Consider the following 18,708-nt stretch of genomic DNA (forward strand, 5'->3'; position numbering starts at 1 on the left):
CCTGGTGTTAAGCACAGGTGTTGGGGCACAGCAGCAGAGAGGAAGTAAAACAGGATAAAAACCCCAAAACCACACAGAACCACAGCAGGATACCACACCAAACATTGACACCAAGTATTACTCATTTCAGAACCCACAGGGTCAACCTCGGTTAACGTCTTTGCACATGTTCTCACCACAGAGAAAGCAGTACAGGGATCACCATGGGACTCAGCAGCTCTCACAGCTCTGGCTGCAAGATGTGGGCTCACAGAACCACTGCTGGGACCTGGGTTTGCAGGATGGGACCTCAGAGAAAGGGAGAGCAAAGCCCCGGCACCACAGGGGCTCAGGGGGAGCCCAGCTCTGCTCCTGGGGCAGAGCATCCACTACAGAAGCCTGCCTGACTTCAGCAACAACTGAACAACACAACTGACGTGTTCAGCTGTCCTGAGAAACCAAGCATGTTGTCTGTAAAGAGATAAACGATGGAAGGATTCTAATTTTTTTTTTTTTTTCCTTTCTCATTTTATCTGAAGTGCCAATTTCACTTATTTCTATAGTCTTGCCTAGCCTCATCAACAGAAGCTTCTTTTCTCAACAGCAACTTGTGAAATACACTATTTTTTTTTCCCAGCAGTCTAGAGGCAGGAAAAGAAAACCCAAGAAGAACTTAAAGCAAAATGTAAAGCAGCAGTTAGTTTAAGGCCAGCAGGTTTGATGTGAGGAATTAATGAATACAATTCCTTTTAGGAGAAGAAAAACAAACAAACAAAAAAAAAACACAACAAACACATGCACTGTAACTACTTTGTTGAATGAAACATAGGATGGCCTGGGTTGCAAAGGAGCACAATGCTCATCCAGTTCCAACCCCTGCTGTGTGCAGGTCACCAACCAGCAGCCCAGGCTGCCCAGAGCCACATCCAGCCTGGCCTTGAATGCCTGCAGGGATGGGGCATCCACAGCCTCCTTGGGCAACCTGTTCCAGTGTGTAACATCACAACCCACGTCAGAAAAAAAGAAAACGAACTCAAATTATAACCTACCCTGAAAGTTACCCACTCACGTGTTTTACCTGCTACCGACTCTTAAGAAATACGCAGGGAACGGAACAGCCCCGGACGCATTTTTCAGAATATACAGTATAAATATAGTAGGAGCCATGCCAGAAAATTAGATGCAGGAATTGCACACTATTATTGCATGCGCATCACGGTTCTACATGCCGGGGGCAGACGGCTCTGCTGGCCCCGGGCAGCCTGCTGGTGTACCTACAGCCCTGCCAGCAGCGGGCATGGAGCCACATGGAGCTCTGGTAGGCCATCCTCCTGCTGGGGCAGTCCGGCCCTGGTAGCTGGGTTATGTGAAGCGATCCGAATTCATTTTTCTCAGTTTTGGAGGAAGGTTCCCTTCCATCCGGCCGCCGCCCGACAGTTTCTGGAGCTTGGGCGGCAAGTCGGCCACAGACTGGCTCATGGGATCCGACATCATCTTGGTGGCTTTGGACACCAGTTTCTCTTCTGAATTCCCAGGGACCGAGCTGATCCGCTGCAGTTTCATGGGCAAATCGCCCATGCTGTAGGCCTTCTCCGAGGTGGTGGAGCTCATCCTGAGGAGTTTTTTAGGGAAATCGTCCCTTCCAGTTATTTTCTGCAGTTTGGAAGGTAGTTTGATACCAACCTCATCCAGACCATCCAGGCACTCCACCGAGTTATTCCTCTCCTTGCTGTTGCTGACAGCGGGTGCTATCAGGGGCGAGGACATGAGCAGCATCTCCTCCTGCTCCTTCACGCTGTACGGCGGCGTGGGGACCTCAAACGTCGCGTGGAACTGCGAGTAGTCGACTTTGAAGAACCCTTCTTCCAAGGAAATAACCGGGAAGAAGCGATGGCCCCACAGCACCTCATCCTCGGTGTAGGACGTCCTGGCCTGGCACGTCATCCCTGCAGGCAGCAAGGGACAAAAGTGCATCCGTTATACACGATTTAGGAAGTGCACAAACCTTGGAGGTTTTCGAATGCTTTTATAAAAAAAAGGAGTTGATGTTTTTAAACATATGAAAGAAAAGGCATTGGCATGTCTACCACTTTCACATAGTTACTATTAAATTGTCATTCTCGATGGGAGAGGAGCCAAAAAATAGAGGAAGGGATGTGCCTGTATGAATAATTCACGTCTGTTCCTATGGCCACTTCTGAAGGCTCTGCTGATGAAGGCAAAACACAAGCTATCTGGATAGCCTCAGGACTGAGCTGGCAGGAGCTGCTAACTTGAATGTGAACTTGGACTTGCTGCCATCTTAAAGGATGGCCTGGCTGCTCCACATACTCATCATATTCACCAAAATACACAAAACCAGCCCTCGTGCTTTATGTATCACTTGAATGAACCAAACCCATCCTGGTGCACTGTGCTCCATTGGAATGCATTTATTTCTCTTTAAGTGCTTTGCTGGCAACCTGCCCACAGATAACAGACATATAGTGATCTGGCTGAGATCAAAGGTTCCAAGAGTTAGCACAGACAAAGAAATATGACCAAAGGGCCCAACACAGCCCTTGACTTCCCTTCTGCCCCTGCCTCTTGCCTGCACATGCTTCTCCTCCTCCTCTGGACCATTGGCTCCTGGCTGCCTGCCTGACCTTAAAAACCAGAGGGAAGCAGTGACTGGGGCAATACAGATTTCCCAAGTATGTGTGTTGGGTTTTCTTGCCTTTATTTCCCAAATAGCATCCACAGCAATCTAAAAATACAGCCACACAGATGTTTTATCCTACAATCATAGAATCATGAAATATCCCAAACTGGAAGGGACCTGTAAGGATCATCAAGTCCAACTCTTGATGTAACAAACTGACAAAAGGACATTTTATTCTCAGAATGTTAAGTCTGCCCAGACAATCACACACTCTGCAAGGTTGGCAGCAATGCCTTTAAGTCAGGAGCAAGTGAAAGGAAACTTTGGAAAGCACATGAAAAACACTAGCAGGGCTGTAGGAAAGGGGAGTGGGGCACGAATATGCATCTGATGACACACAGCCAGAAAGTAAAACATCATTATGCTTCATGTTACCACTATGAAATGAAAGTTTGAGCTTTGTGTAGAAATTCTGACTGCTAATACCCCCACAGGACACAAACCTCACAGTTTTACCCCTTAAGGGAAAAGTGTGAACCTGGGAAGGTTTTGCCCTGGGCGCACCCCTCACTGCCCACAGTGCTTATAAATACCACTGCTAGTGCTGCTTTCAAACCCAGCCCATCCCTGCTGTCACCAACAGGACAATACTTTACACCTCATGATGTATTTTCACCCTGTGCTTCTATTTTCTTCATGAAGTGGAAGCAAATGCATGCTTAATGGGTTTAGAAAAAAATCCACTTTTTTTTTTTTAACCAAAAAGAAGGTAATTACAGTGAGTACTTCTGCCATCTGCAGCCTTTATCCTGCAGCAGTTCATTAGCTGAATTTTCACAGGGAAAGCGTGGCCCTTTCCCTTCTGCTCCCCTAGACCTGACCCCAAGGGAGCCTTCATTAGGGCAGAGCGCTTCCAGCAACACATGCACGTGGCAGAGCAGCACTCAGAGCTGCCCACAGAGCAAGGGCTGCTCGACTCCATGACCTGTGCTTTAGATGGCAAAGGACTTCAAATGCAGAGCTCTCCTTCTAGGACAGTTGGAGGAGGACGATGTAACCGTGCTGATGGCACGCAAGGTTGGAAAAGACCTGAGACCCCTCCCAAGTTCAACCCTCACCCACCCCCCCATGCCCACATCCCTCAGTGCCACATCCCCACAGTTCTGGGACACCCCCAGGGATGGTGACCCCCACTCCATGGGCAGCTGTGCCACTGCCTGACTGCTCTTTGGAGAAGAAATGTTTCCTAATACCCAACCTGACCCTCCATGCTCCAGGCTGCCTCATTCTATAGAACTGCCCATGCTGCGCTGTGCTCCAGGCTGCCTCATGCTGCAGGGCTCTTCTGCAAGAAAATCCATGTTTTATTGTATCAGTGTAACCCTTTGGAAGCTCATCTGAGAGAGGAATATTTGCAGGTGTATCATTTTTTCTTCGAGTTCAATGCATCCTATTCACTAACAAACCCAAGGTTGCAAATTACTCAGCAGTCCCCCAGAGGAGCTGCAGCTACTGACACGCTTGTTGGCACCAGGAATATTTGTCAAGCTAAGCAGAAGATGCTAGGAGGTGCTGAACGTGCTCTGTTAAGGCACTGGACAAGAAATCAGCTCCCAGATTTTCCTTCAGCTCCACTTCATTGCCCTGCTCTCCCTCCCCTTGCTCCTTATGGCAGAATCCTACGAGCGTGGCAGTGCCTCTTTGCAAGCAGTCAGCCCGTACTCAATACATGCCAAGTATGGAAAAGCTATTTCTCTGCCACCAACAGCAAGAGTCAAACTCCAACAGCAAGAGATGGGAGGGCATGGCACCAAGCAGAGCACAGCAGGCCAGGGAACCTCACCTTCCTCCTTGCTTCAGCTCAAACACATCCAAATGGGAGAACACCAAAACTCAAAGCAGTGTTATTTCCAGGCTTTCCCATAGGAGCACTGCTGCAGATAACAGCTTTCTGGACAGCCACCACTGTACTATTTTTTATGTCTCCATACTTAATCTATGCTCTGCTATGAGCAGCCGTGCCATCTTACAGCAGGTGCAGCTCCTTCTGCTCCCACCAGATCAACCAGGTCCCAGCCCTATGCTCATGGGTTCTGCTCTGCCTCTGTTCATAGAACCATTGCTATTGAAAAAGACCCCTAAAAATCAACTAGTCTGTCATTAGAGATTCTACTTTTTCCCAAGGAGTTATCCATCAGCAGGGATGATACCATCAGTTCCTTCCATGCCTTCATCACATTAATGGGCTGCTTACATTTTTACCAACTTGTCTATTATTATTAATATTCATTTGCAGCATAAAATTTAAACTCTCTTTTGGAATAAACTCTCTGAATGCTGCACAGCCATCCGTTTGTCAAAGGAAAAGGCTGAGATGAGCATTGTTTATCATTCCAAACGTGGGCTCGCACCACAAAGTGCTCTTCAGGGCTGTTAGCAGCCGCTGATTGCAGTGCGCATTAACAAAGCTCCAGCTGAATAAAAATCACAATAACGTACCTGAAAAGTAGGCACAAATGTCCAATAAGAAAACCTCTATTACTTCAAAAACACAGGATGCAGTAACATTGTTCACAGTGCCAGAGGGAAGAGATTTCCAAACAGAAGCTGCTCTTCTGCTAGCAAACTGTTATTTTGGCTGATATAATGCATGCTCACAACTCCAAATCCTGAGTATTCTGGACCACCTCACCTAAGACAGTCCTGCATTGTTTCCACCAGAAGCCATGGCTGCCATTTTTCCTCCTGCCCATGCTGAGGGTGCCACATGTGTCCCTGTTCATAGAATCATGATAGAATCACAGAATGGCCTGGGTTGCCCACAATGCTCACCCAGTCCCAACCCCCTGCTGTGTGCAGGTCACCAACCAGCAGCCCAGGCTGCCCAGAGCCACATCCAGCCTGGCCTTGAATGCCTGCAGGGATGGGGCATCCACAGCCTCCTTGGGCAACCTGTTGCAGTGCCTCACCACCCTCTGGCTGAAAAACTTCCTCCTATAACAACTTCCTCCATCCCAGCAGCCACGCAGCGATGTGCAGCACCCAGACCACTGCAGATACCAGGGGCTGCAGAGCTGAACCCCATGTGATGCAGTTGAGAACAGAGCTGCTGGGGGCAGCCCCCCGTGTATGTGCTCCATGCTCATCTGGTCACACTGGGACAGCCCGGCCATGCACATTTTCCATCACTGTTCTTGAATAAAGCAGAGTAGAGCTACTGTCCAGGCCAAGCGTGGGTTAAATTGGTGAACCTTGAGATTTATCTGAAGGCATTTTTTTAATAACCATGCCTTTTCCTTTCATCATTCGCACTGTCTGAAGCAAGCACTATCATTGCAGCAAAAGGCATCTATCTGCCATATTATAAGTTATTAACTACAAGTTATTATTCCTAATGAGGTAGAACATTTGCTGTTAGAGCCCTGGCCAGGCTGAAGAAGTGAACACAGTTAACTCAGCTCAGCCAGGCAGCAGCTCTGCCAGCTTTTGTTTTCCTGTCCGTGGCTCCAGCAGCTCAGCTCCCCATCCCAGCAAGCACAGCTGGCAGGAGGGGAGCTCCCAGCACAGCTCCCAGCCACCCAGCGAGAGAACAGGATCCCTCAGCATCCCAAATCCCAGTCATTAAGATCATTATCCCAATTGCTTCAAGCTTTGCTACAGGATCAGGCTCGTTCCACAACAGAGCAAGGCCATCCCAAAGGATGGCAGTTGTTGACAAGCCCTGCAGAAAGCTAATTCTATCTGCAATAACCCTCAAGTTATGTCTAAATTTCTAAAGGACCTGTATGGGGGTTGGCTGCATCCAGGCAACTCCTGGATCTCATGATGTGCAGCCTTGCAAACCTAGCAGACATGCTGCCACTTCTCTTTTTCTTGTTTCTTGGGCCCTGTGCATTAAAACTAATTTAGCACTGCCATCTGAGGCTACAAAAGCAATGCAAGGGGAGAACTTTGGCGTGCAACTTAACATAATGATACACCATGCTCCATGCTGCACTACCATGGGACCAAGGGAAGATCAGCAGCTCCAGCAGGACGGAGGTGGCACGAATTCCACAGAAATCCATTTCTCTTGGGCTTCCAGGATGGTAGAGAAGGGAAACTGTGGCTTTTGGAAACCAAGGGAATGACAAGGTGGTTGGCAGCACGTTTAGCACAATATCCCAATGGGAGCACCTGGCTGCCGAGCCTCTCCCTGCCTGAAATGAAGACAAATGGCCGAATTCTGTAATAAGACAGAAAATGGGTGCCTGAAATGCAAGGGCAGAAACAATTCAGCCAAGCCCGGAGTGATGGATGCTCTCAGGCTTTTCCTCCCCGTGTTTGCTGCAGCATTATTTTTTAATACAACTTAAAATGACAAGCTGTGCCACGCACAGCTGAGAAACACAGCCCAATTTCTACCCTGACAGCGGGCACGGTGTCTAAACCCTAATAGTTCCCATCTATTTCGAAGGAGCAGCTATTCTTAGCACCAGCGTAATTCCAGGATACATTTTTTTATTAGGTGGACAATCGTTGGAAGTGCCATAAAACTTTGTCAATTTGCAGCTGCCAGCCCCGGCTGCTGCCCAGCCTAATGCCGGATTTATGGCACAGCACTTCTGCAATCCCATTTTCCTTAGCAGAGGAGAGCAGACGCTGTGCCACCTTCACACGCTTAATGGCTTTGGTTGTTTTTAAATAACGTTCCAATTAAATAATCTTTTCCTAAGATGAAAAAATGGCATTTTATAGAATCGTGGAATTGGTAGGTTTGGAGAAGTCCTGTTGGATTCCCAAGCCCACCCCCCCATGCCCACTGCCCACATCCCTCAGTGCCATACCCACACAGCTCTGGGATGGTGACCCCTCATTCCACAGGCAGCTGTGCCACTGCCTGACTGCTCTTCAGGGAAGGAATGGTTCCTCATGTCCACCATATTTCCTCCTCACATGCACTGCTGCAGAATGGCAGCCATCAGCTGCTCCTTATCCGCACCCAAACCCCCAGCATCCGTGTGCCAAGGAGCCAGGGGTGGAAAGCAGAGGGGTGAGGCTGCAGCTACGAAGAAAAGAAAACATTTGGACTCTGATAGCTCTGCACCACATGATTTTTTTCTTTCCATAGCAGGGAAGCAGAGAGGCTGCCCATTTTGTCCTTTTAGATCCGCTCCACTTTCTCTGACGACAGCACAAGTGGGATGCAGTGACAGGACGGGGTGCTGGCATGTCCCCCATAGCACAGCATGCTCTCCCTTGGAATTCCAACCCACTGAGAGCTTTTCACAGAACACTTAATGCTTAACCACCATCTATCACTGAAATCTATAAACCACGCAAGTGAAAGGAGGTCAGAGATCAAACGAAGGAAGGATGTATGCAAAGAGGGAACAACGGGAGTGGGGGGGGTCGAGTAACAAAACGCACACATTTATGCAACAGTCAGACATCACTCTTGTGCTAAACATTGTAATTTCTCACCGCACTGAAAAGCAAAGGCAGACTGCTGCCTTGCTGCCCGATTTAGGTGTGTTGTTTGTGCTCCGGTGCTATAAATACCTCCCAGCTCGTTCAGGCTGTGCTCTTCTCCCAGCAGCTATCTATCTATCTGCACGCTTAAAAAGCGCTGGTGACAGCCAGGGTATTTTTCTATCAGCTGCTCCTCCCAGGGCAGTTTTTAATCAGCGAGGCACACAGCTCTCTGGCACCTTGCAGACAGCTCGCCTTGATGCGTACCAGGACTGCAGCCAGCGCGCGCTGTATGGGGCACCGAGTGTCACAAAACCTGTGTGACAAAGCCCAGCCCTGCTGCACACAGCCACACTGCCCCTGCCTAACAGCTGAATGCACTTTTAATGCAGTGGCAGCAATATACACTATCTAGTCTGGTATTGTTCATTATAATTTTTTTTTTTAACATGCAAAAAAAGAAAAAAAAAACACATGTTATTTTGGAAGTTCAACCTGTTCCCTCCCTTCTCCATACAGCAGTGAGTCAGGGCTGATTTTCAGCCCTCCAGCCCCTCTCTTGGAGCAGCTCTCCCTGCAGAGCCATCTGCTGCATGCTGCTCCCCACCTACCAGCACTGAGATGGCAGCGCTCACTGCCCTGCACCACACACAGCAGAGTGCTCTGCAGAGCCCCTTCCAGCCTGAATGCTCAGTGCTCCCAGCCCCTGCGCAGCTCTCCCCATGCTCATAGCTGCTAATCTTTCCAAAAGAAGCACAGAGCCAACAGCAGACCCCCAAGCCAAGAGGAAAGGTGATGCTGCGTTGCTCCCCCCCATGCCTAGCCAAACCACAGTGGTTTTGGATGGAGCACAGTGTAACTGGACAAGCCATGGAGAAAGGATTGCTTTGTGATACCTGAACAAAACTCTTGGAGGGCAGAGGATGCAGCAGGAATATACAGGAATATACAAAGGAAACGTAGGAGCAGTCTGCCAGTTCACCACAAAAGGAAAGAAAAAGAAATCGAAAATAAGTTGAAAGATTATTATTCCCTTTGAATGAGAACATTTTAGTTATGAGATCAGCAACACAAACATGAGTCCCAGTTCCCTTGGAATACACAGATCCATCAGCGGTCCCATGCTCCTCCAACACCCACCAGACCATATGCTGCTCACCACCAAAATAGGGCTCATCCATCTACAGGGCTTTAGCAAGTCTGAAGGAGTATCATACGTCACAGGCTGCCTTCCTGGGATGGAAAACTGCATCTCCACATGGAAAAGCACTGGCACTACGCAGCACAGCTGGTGTTTTTTTGGGGCTCGGGTCCAGCAGGGACCTCTGAGCTGCTGCGTGCATGCAGGAGATGCAGGGACCCAGCAGCACAGCAGCTCCTGGGGATGCTGGGGGCTCACCTACACGTACCTCAAACATAGCAGTCTGTAAGCAATGCTGCTGAAAACAGCACGCCATACTGAATGGCAGCAACACAAGGAAGATGATACGACAGCACTGTGTTTGAAAGTCAGCGTTTCCTATTGAGTGCTGTTGGTCTGACATATGTAATAATTAGGCAAATATCTTCGCAACACTCAACACTGAAGGGCAATCCGTTCATCCCCAGAGGTGCTTCAAATGAAGCTGCAGCGCTGTTGTAACTTGTCCTTCTGACCAGCATCCCCCATGGCTGCCTCCAACAGGGGGCTCAGCATAAGGCACCCAGGATGACTGTCAGCCTCCCACAAAAGAGGGGAAATCTGGTTGACTATCCCCTCTTGATGTACTCGTATTTACAGTTATGATTACGACTGGCAGCCCCACTATTCACACACAACTCACACATTATCTTAGGGCTCAGGCTGAAGGATGGGGTCTCAGCTGCTGGAAGCCAAATACAGACAGAAAAGGGAACAAATAACCTCTGGCATCAAGCAAGGGGCTGCCTGCTGCAAACGGATGGCAAATTCCTGGGATTGCTTAAGGCCAGCCCCTCCTTGACCCACATCCACAATCCTCCCTTGGAGGTGATCATGGGCATCCTCCACGGGCATCTGGGGTGGAAAGCAGATACCCAGCTCCTGCCATGCCCAGCACAGCGCTCAGGGGCAGCTCTGGTCTGGTAGGACAGCAGTTTGGGGAACACACTGCATCTTCCTGCTGCACAGATAGCTGCTGGCATTATGCTCAGAGCAGCTCTTCTGTCTGCAGCAACTTCACCACGGCTGCCCACTGCGAGATGCCTGCTTTGCACTTGAAACACAGCTCCATCACCAGCATCTCCTCGTGTGTACAGCTCATGTCATGTATTTAAAATTAATTCGCAGTGCTTAACACAAGATCCCTTGAACTAAACATAGCATTTGCCGCAGCGTCTTCAGTTTTAGCTGACAAACATTTCCTGCAAACACGTCAGGCACACAGAGCTTCCCAAGGAATAGATGCTTGAACGTTGTCAGTTCTGGGTGAAATGAGTATTTTGATCATCTCTTTGATAATCCTGGGGCTATAAAAGTATCTTCAGGAAACCAGGCTCTCCCCAGTACACCACATGTATATATATAGCACATGTGCATAGCAAAACAGTTATGGGATGGAGGGTAGAAAGCTCCCATGGGATCCATGTGGCTCCTGCCAGACCACAGCCTTTCCACCACACACAGAAACACCAAGGTTGGAAAAGACCTCCGAGGCCATCCAAGTCCAACCTACCACCAATAGTTCTCACTGTGCCATGTCCCTCAACACAACGTCTACACATCCAGTGCTTCCTTTCATTGCAGCATCAAGCACAAGGCTGTGTTTGCCCACACTTTTATTACTAAGCACAGTGGAGAAAACTCTGTCTCGTTGCTGACGTAATGGGGTGACAAGGTGAAATGTTGCTCACATTCCTGAGCCCATGCATTGGTGAGCAACTCCCTGCCCATAGATACAGAGCTCTGAGCCAACACAGCCCTACAGGTCAGTATGGGGACATGAGTGCCAGCAGGAACTGCCTGTGCTGCTCTGTAATGTGAAGAATTACACCCAAATGACAGCAAAACCACGAGAGCTGTATCAGTCACTCATTTGCAGAAGCAGTCAGTGGGAAAAGCATCAGATGCCCCAATAGGAATGGCTGTAGCACAGCATCCCCCACCACCTCCCCTGCCCACCCTGCTCCCTCTGCTAAACCCAAACTCTTAAGAAGCTCATCACGCATTCCGTAGCTTAGCATTATGTTATCCCCTTGGTAATACATCTGGCTAGTCTCTCCTTACTTTTACTTCTTACTACCAGATGCATTGCAAAGCTGTCCTTTCGTTTCCAGCATCGCCAAACCTCTTCCATATTCAAACAAACATAAAAATCCCACACTAAAAACAAGCCCAACAATTCCTGGTGGGAAGGCCAGGCAGGCAGATAAGACCCCAACTTATTGAATCCTGCTTTCTTCACATGGCACATCTGCCACTATGCCTTGCATACACAGCATCTAGAAGATAATACAGCAGAAAATAATTTCCTGCAGTGTGCACAGGAGAGAGACTATTACAGCAGTCAGCAAAGGTTAATTAGCAACAATATATATTGCACTGTGACGTCACGCAGCATACTTGTTATTCCCATGCATACCCTCAGAGAATAAATAAGGCAACTCAAAGCTGTGCTGTACAAATTGCTACATGCCCACAAAGAGCTTCTAATTTTTATATATAAACCCATTCCCCTGCATGCAAACTGAACCAATGCTATCCCTCACCCCGAGCCTGCAAACCCAAAGGCAGGTTTAAAAACCTTGTAACTGAGGGACCTTTCTGACATTTGGGGGAAAAAACATGAATTTCAGGACACAGACCATATTTTTGACCATTCCTTGTCAATGCTGTATGGCATTCCTTACAGCTTCCAATCCTACACTGCAGCTGGGCTGCAGAGGTGCCTCCATGCAGCACGTGCAGAAGGAGCAAACCTGAAGTGCTCAGAGATGTTCAGGCAGCAGTTGCCACCAATACCTCTGCTCAAAGCCAAAAAGAGCAGGCATCAGTTTCCATCACTTCTTAAGATTTAGGGTAAATGTTAAGTATAAGATAAATCCAAGGAACTACTAAGAAGAGCTTTAATGGATATGTAAAATATTAGAAGTTTATCCAAGCTATATTCTCCAAGCCAAGGACTTGTTAATTATTTCCCTAAATATCCGATTTTATGCTGACACATCCGAAAAATGTGCTGGGAAAGTCCCTCCATTAACTTCTTGCCTCATTGTCAGGATGGGAGATCCCTCACTGTAACAAAAATACGCCATGAAAATATATGGAAACTGCTTCCATCCATCAGCAGACCCATCTCTACTGCAAGGTCTCAGGTTATGGGACGCCATGCTCAGCATGTGCTGCAAGCAAGAGTTCAAGAAGCATCTGGACACTGCTCTCAGACACATGGTCTGACTTTTGGGTGGTCGTGTGCCGAGCCAGGAGTTGGACTTGATGGTCCTCGTGGGTCTCATCTGGCTCAGAATATCCTATGATTCTAAATCCCATAGCAAGAGCCGTGCCACTACACTGCTGATGGGCACCAACCCTGACCCCACGTTTCTGAGCAGGATTAAGCAACACTGCCTGGCAGGGAGAGCAGGAAATGTGGTTTTCCTCCACAAACAAGCCCTGCCCATACCACACCACCATGGGACAAGGAATGCACACAAATCCCTGCTCATCACATGCAGTGCTTCACTTCAGCACCTTCCTTACCTCCCGTTTCCAGGAGCACCCCTGCAGCCCCCCTGAGCCATACCTGGGCCAGTCCTGCTCTGTGCTCACCAGCAGCACCAGGATGCTGTGCTGCACTACCTGAACACCATTAATTATTTTGTTTGTGTTTACTGATGTTCTCAGGTTGATCTGTTCAGTGCTAATGAGGCATTTATTCTCAATTAGAAGCCTCTTGCAGAAGTGAGCTGTAATTCCAGCGAGTCTTGCAGATGAATTAATTACAACGCGGGCGCTCAGCCTTCTGCTGGTGCCTCTGCTCTGTGCAATGAGCTCCTGTGCTGAACAACAGCGTTTTGAGGAAAAACAGGTCCACCTTTTTGTTGTGTACAAGGTACACAGTATAAGGCATTGCATGAATTTCCTCCAGCTTTAAAATCTACCCAGCCTTGGCTGCTGAGCGGGGCTGCAAGAAGCAGCGCGAGCAAAGAATTCCTGCACTGCAATGCCTGCTCAGAAAGAAATATTAAATATAAATCTCTGCTATTTCATCACGCAACATTAAGTCAGCAATGTTCCACTGTGGGAAATTTCATCCCCATTACTGCGTGCTGCGTGAATTTAAAGCATCTGCAGCATAATGAGAAGATGAAACAAGCTACAGAGAAACACTGGGAATATGCTTAGCACTACAATTTGCGCCCGTTAGATGATTGCATCTAATAGATGTGAGGCGTCATGCTAAAAAATAAAAGGGCAAAAAAGAATGAATTATTGATAGAGCTCCGAGGGGAAGTTTGAAGATATCTATATTTAGGGAGGAAGCCTCCAGGGCCTGCTTTCTGCTCCTTGTGCTCTGGGTGCCTTCAGTTGGGGCGGGTGCAAGCAGGGGTGAGCCATGTAGGTACCTTTCCTGCCTGCAGTACAGTGCCACATCTCCCAGGGCTGCCAGCAATGCACAGTGCTGATGACAAGCAGTGTGCAATCTCCTCTTTCTGCCACAGCCCTGTTCCTTGGCAAGCTCCCAAGCACCCCAAGGCAAGGAGAAAATGTTCAGCTAGCCCCAGAGGACGCTGTCAGCTCCAGCCTTTTTCCAGCCAAGTTTTTGTAATGTAGATACTGACAGTTCCAAGAGCTCCACGTCCCATTCTGAGCTGAGAAAGAATCATAGAACCACAGAATGGTTGGGTTGGAAGGGCCCTTACAGATCACAGAACCCTGGAATGATTGGGTTGGAAGGGATCATTCAGTTCCAACCCCTGCCAAGAAGCAAACTGTTACAGGGAAGATGAGAACCTAGAGACAAGAAACCAAGAAGAAAATGTACCCAATTCTGTGCTTCAGAAGCTGGTGAAGAGGCAAAACCCATGAGATATCTTTGGCTTTGTCATGTCACAAAGCAAAGTACATGCAAAACATTGGGAAGCATTTAATAATTTAAAGAAGACAAAACATTCAGCTGTTCTGGCACAGAGGGAGCTGCCAAGGAAGCCTGATGGCCCACGGATGGGGACACGGGCTCTGCAAAAGCTGCCACGTGACTGCCACCCATCCTGCCACCCATCAGATGTGAGCTTTGGGTGAGGATAGAAAAACCAGCACCTCAGAGCACTCCCAATTTGCTTTTTTGTTATCCTGCTCTCACAGCCTCGTGTGCTTAAGCTCCCTCTGGAAACTCTTAAAAACATTGAGAAGAAACATCCCTGTCTCAAGCTCAACATGGCTCTTTCATCAGCCCCATAAAATAAGTGAGGCAGCCCTGGAACTCAGGTAAACATGGACAGATGTTGAGGGGTAGAAAAGCACAAATATTTCAAAGAGCAACTATTGCGGTGCACTTGGATTGGTCAGGGACAATTCATAAGCAACACATTACACAATTTCACAGAATCCATCAAGGTTGTAGACAACCTCGAGGACCATTGAGTCCAACTAGCTTGTTAACAAAGGACAGCAATGTTGCATGTTCATCTTCCAAAGTACAAAGAGCTACAACTGCATCTGCACCGAGCTGCCCTGCAAAACCCTCCTGCGGTACCTTAACGTTACATTGCAGGGCACAGACCTTCACTGTTAGACAGCATCGCTGTCTCAGCTGCACTTCCAGAAGGGAACATCAATAGCACCACTTGGAGATGCCATTTCCCATTAGGAGTAACTGTAATAACGTGATCTGAACAATAAATCTTAAGGCTAGAGCAAGCCACTTTAGAACCACAGCAATCTACGTCTGCTTCTTTTCCAGCATCACAATTGAGCTGATAGACATCAAAGAAAATAATTCCTGCAATTTACTTCAGTTATCTATTATTCTCCCTATTCCTTTTGGCTTTAATATCCTTCCAGTTCTTTTACTGCTTATTATTTCCTTACCTCACCAAAACATACCTATTGGCACACTCAAGCTTGACCTGGCAGCTGATGATGCCAGCTAACTAACTGGCCACTGCTCAGCTAACCAACCAGTGCATCACCAGCTGCTGCACAGCCTCAGTTTTCTGAGCACCCCCAGCCTCCTGCTCTTAAGCACAGATCTGACCACCAGGAGCAGACAGAGCACATTACACGGTACAGCCAGATTACTTTCTGGACCAATTTTGGCCACTTTACTGCCTATTATCTAGGGTAATGATTCCTAAATTAGAGATGTTGCACTTTGGATGTGGTTACAAGCTGGGCAGAAAGGTGGTTTTTAATGTGGAAAGTAAAATTACAGTTGAGATGTACAAGTGGCACAGGGATTAGCAACAGACAGAGCCCGACTGGTCGATGGAGGGGGAAAATGAGTCTGCAGCTCTCTGTGCTTAAAAGCAACCCAATCCAGCACTGAAACAAGGATAGCATTGATTCACAGCTCTGTCCAGGCATCATCTTTATTACCCCTGTGCTTCTCTATACTCTGTGGTTGTAATTTTAACTTTAAAGTTGTTCCAACTTCTAGTTATTCTGTCTCAGAAGCCCTCTGGAAGCCAAAATCAGCCAGAAACCCACAGCTACCCAACACCGAAAACAACACAGAAGGGAGCAAAGCATCATTTCTCTGATAGAAAAGCTGCTTCGCAATGCAGAGCCATGAAATGGCAACCAGCAATTGACAGAAGGGTCGCAGAGCAGAGCACCACTGTGGAGCAAACTGACATGGTGGGGACACGTGTCCTTAATCATGGACAATTAGTCACGCCATGTCCTTCGTTATTTACTCAGGGGATGGGAGCTCTCGGCTTCATCCTGAGTTATGAGGCCACAGAAACAGATCAATATCATAACAAGGAGCAGAGAAAATCTTGTTAGAAAAATTGCTGCTTGAGGAGGCCACCTTCTTTTGCTTCATTTATCTCTGCATCTCTGTGCTATCATTCCCTAGATAAACTAACCCAGATAAAAAAAAAGGGACCACTCCTGATGCGACAGGCACCTGAGCAGCAGCGGGATCCCACAGATATCCCAGAAACATCACTTGCAGGTGGCATTAGGATTCCTTCTGTAGGCACAGACTGATTTCACCTCTTTCCCAGGAAGACTCTGTGCTGTATTTTGGTCTTTTGACCAAAGATTCAAGAAACCCCTGCGCACCAATGATGCTAAGACCTCTGCAATGCATGGTGTATTTACACTGCTGTAGCACTCCCAGACAAGCAGAGCACTATTAATGTGTCCGGTTCTTCAGTGCTGTAATGCTATAATGTGATGGAAAGTACAGTGATAATAGCATGGTGGCAAAGCCTTCAGCTTCAGCAAATGAGAACAAACCCAAATGAAGCAGCTGTGGGGGCAGAAATAACTGAAAGAAGCTGCTTACCTTCAGAAGGCCTCAGGTACACAGGAATCTCTAACAAGATACCCTTATCTCCACTGCCAACCCTTAAATGAGATGTGGGAAGGGGTGGATCCTGACACACAGGTACATTGCATGCACCTGGGTTGGCCCTGCCTTCCCACCAGGTGCTCCATCACTGCTTCAAGCCATGACTTAGCATTTTCACTACAGGTGCCCAAGCTTTTAAGTCAAGCATTAAGTCCAGGCACTCGCTGTAAGCAGCACCCATCCCAAGGCTTCAAAGTGCTGATCTGGTAGAAGAGTTTGAGACAACGATGTTGGTCAGGGTTGATAAAACGAAATGCATGGAAATAAGCACATCCCTAAACAACGTGCAAGAGAAAAAAAATCCCAACATGTTGAATTTTCTGTATTTTGCAGTATTCTGGTGCTGATTCATGGAATGTCCCAAGATGAAAGGGACCTAAAGGGATCACTGAGCCCAAGTTCAAGCTCCATGCAGATCCACCCAAAAAACAGACCATATTTCTGAGGTCATTGTCCAGATGCATCTTGAACTCTGGCACACGTGGTGCCATCACCACTGCCACTGTTCCAATGCCTGACCACCCTCTCAGTGAAGAACCTTCTCCTGATATCCAATTGCCACCAGTGCTCCTGGGTCCATCCATCCGGCTGGGGTGGTGAAGAAGTGTGTTTCAACATGCAGAAACTCTCAACACCCAGATGAACTCCTGGATATTTTACTTTCACATCATACGCAGATGGGAAATAGCAACTCCCCCAGCTCACCCTTACCTAGCTGCAGAAATCAGAGCAGGCTCCCAGGCACACACTGGTCACTTGGCTGCTGTGTCCATTGGGGGTTGGACTCACTGATCTCTTGAGGTCCCTGCAATTCTGTGATGCTGTGATTCCAATCAGTGCAGTAAGCACAGCAGCACTCACGGTGCTGTGATCATTTATTCTCCCCCCACGGTCATGCCTTGCCTTGGCAGTGGCTTAGCACACAGCATATCTCTGAAAAATCAATGGTTTTGCAATATAAGCCACCTCTTGGCAGCTGGAAAGGGCCACGAGGAGCTGCTGTGTGATTTGCTGCATAAGCTGTGCAGTAAAACAAAAGCTGACATTTGTAATTTGTTTAAAAGTGATCGTAAACAATAAATCCTATCAAAACGCTGTGGATGCTGATAATCAAATTGCAATCAAGGCATTCACTACAAAAGTAATCATTTCACATCAGGCAAGTTTTTTTTCAAAAACTGGAAACTTTCTGCAAATTCTGAGGCTGAGCCCCAAAACTGTGAGTCCCTAAAGGCCTTCCCACTGAAATACAGTGAAACTACCTTTGTGATACTGAGCCTCTTTGAGGAGTATTTAGGGATCAACTCTTGGGCAACTGAGAAGCTCTTTGACAAGCCATATGTGACAGGAGATGGGAATCGGGTCAAACAAGAAAGCAGTATGTTAGCAACGTTAATTCTACCTCTTTTGCTGCATTTACCCTCTGTGCTACCAACAGAGCTGTCGAAACAAGTCAGAGAACATGCAGCTGTGTGCCATGAATGCCTTATCCACAAAGTGTGACTGTTTCATAGAATCATAGATTTCTTGGTTGGAAAAGAGCTCTAAGATCACCACATCCAGCCCCAACCCCTCCCCACCACGTTGTCAAACGAGCAAAGAGCAGGTGTGAAAAAACCCAGTCTCAGAAGCCAACTAACTGGAAAGCTCCATCTGAAGCAGCCAGAATACACACAGCACACCGAATGGGTTCAAAACAGACAGGTTGAGTTTGCTATGCAATACGTTTTGTGTTTTCTTTAACTACTAGGAGTACTGTGATGCACATCTCCAGGGAGTTAATAGGCAAGAAAAAAAAAACAGGGTCCATAAACATATGATAAATAATGCTGTTGGAGCAGGAAGCTGCTCCAGGACCCACAGCATCCTCAGCCTCTGCTCTCTGATGACGCACCCAAATAACACAACCCGTTTTTAGCCAGAAATCCAACCCACTCACAGCAGTTTGCCCATCACTAGGAAGCTCAGAATGCACTCAGTTCTGCCATTGCCACCTGCTCCCCGCTAATGCCCATCAGCACCATCGGTTCATAACCTCCAAGAGAAAAAAAGAGACAAAACAGCTAATGGAGAAGAAGTCTGGGTTATGTGCCAACA

At 47.7% G+C, this 18,708-nt stretch overlaps 1 protein-coding gene across 1 annotated transcript in view; it reads right to left on the reverse strand.

Annotated features, from left to right (window-relative positions):
- Positions 1-603: 603 nt before the first annotated feature.
- KCNJ3 (potassium inwardly rectifying channel subfamily J member 3) overlaps positions 604-18,708 on the reverse strand; it is a 28,722-nt gene continuing 10,617 nt past the window's right edge. The window contains exon 3 of the mRNA XM_090143443.1: positions 604-1,925. Coding sequence (XP_089999569.1) covers positions 1,342-1,925 — 584 coding nt within the window. The 3' untranslated portion in view covers positions 604-1,341. The remainder of the gene's footprint in view (positions 1,926-18,708) is intronic.

This window comes from Phasianus colchicus, chromosome 7 (assembly GCF_987193195.1).
Source record: "Phasianus colchicus chromosome 7, bPhaCol1.hap1.1, whole genome shotgun sequence".
Lineage (NCBI taxonomy): Eukaryota > Metazoa > Chordata > Aves > Galliformes > Phasianidae > Phasianus > Phasianus colchicus.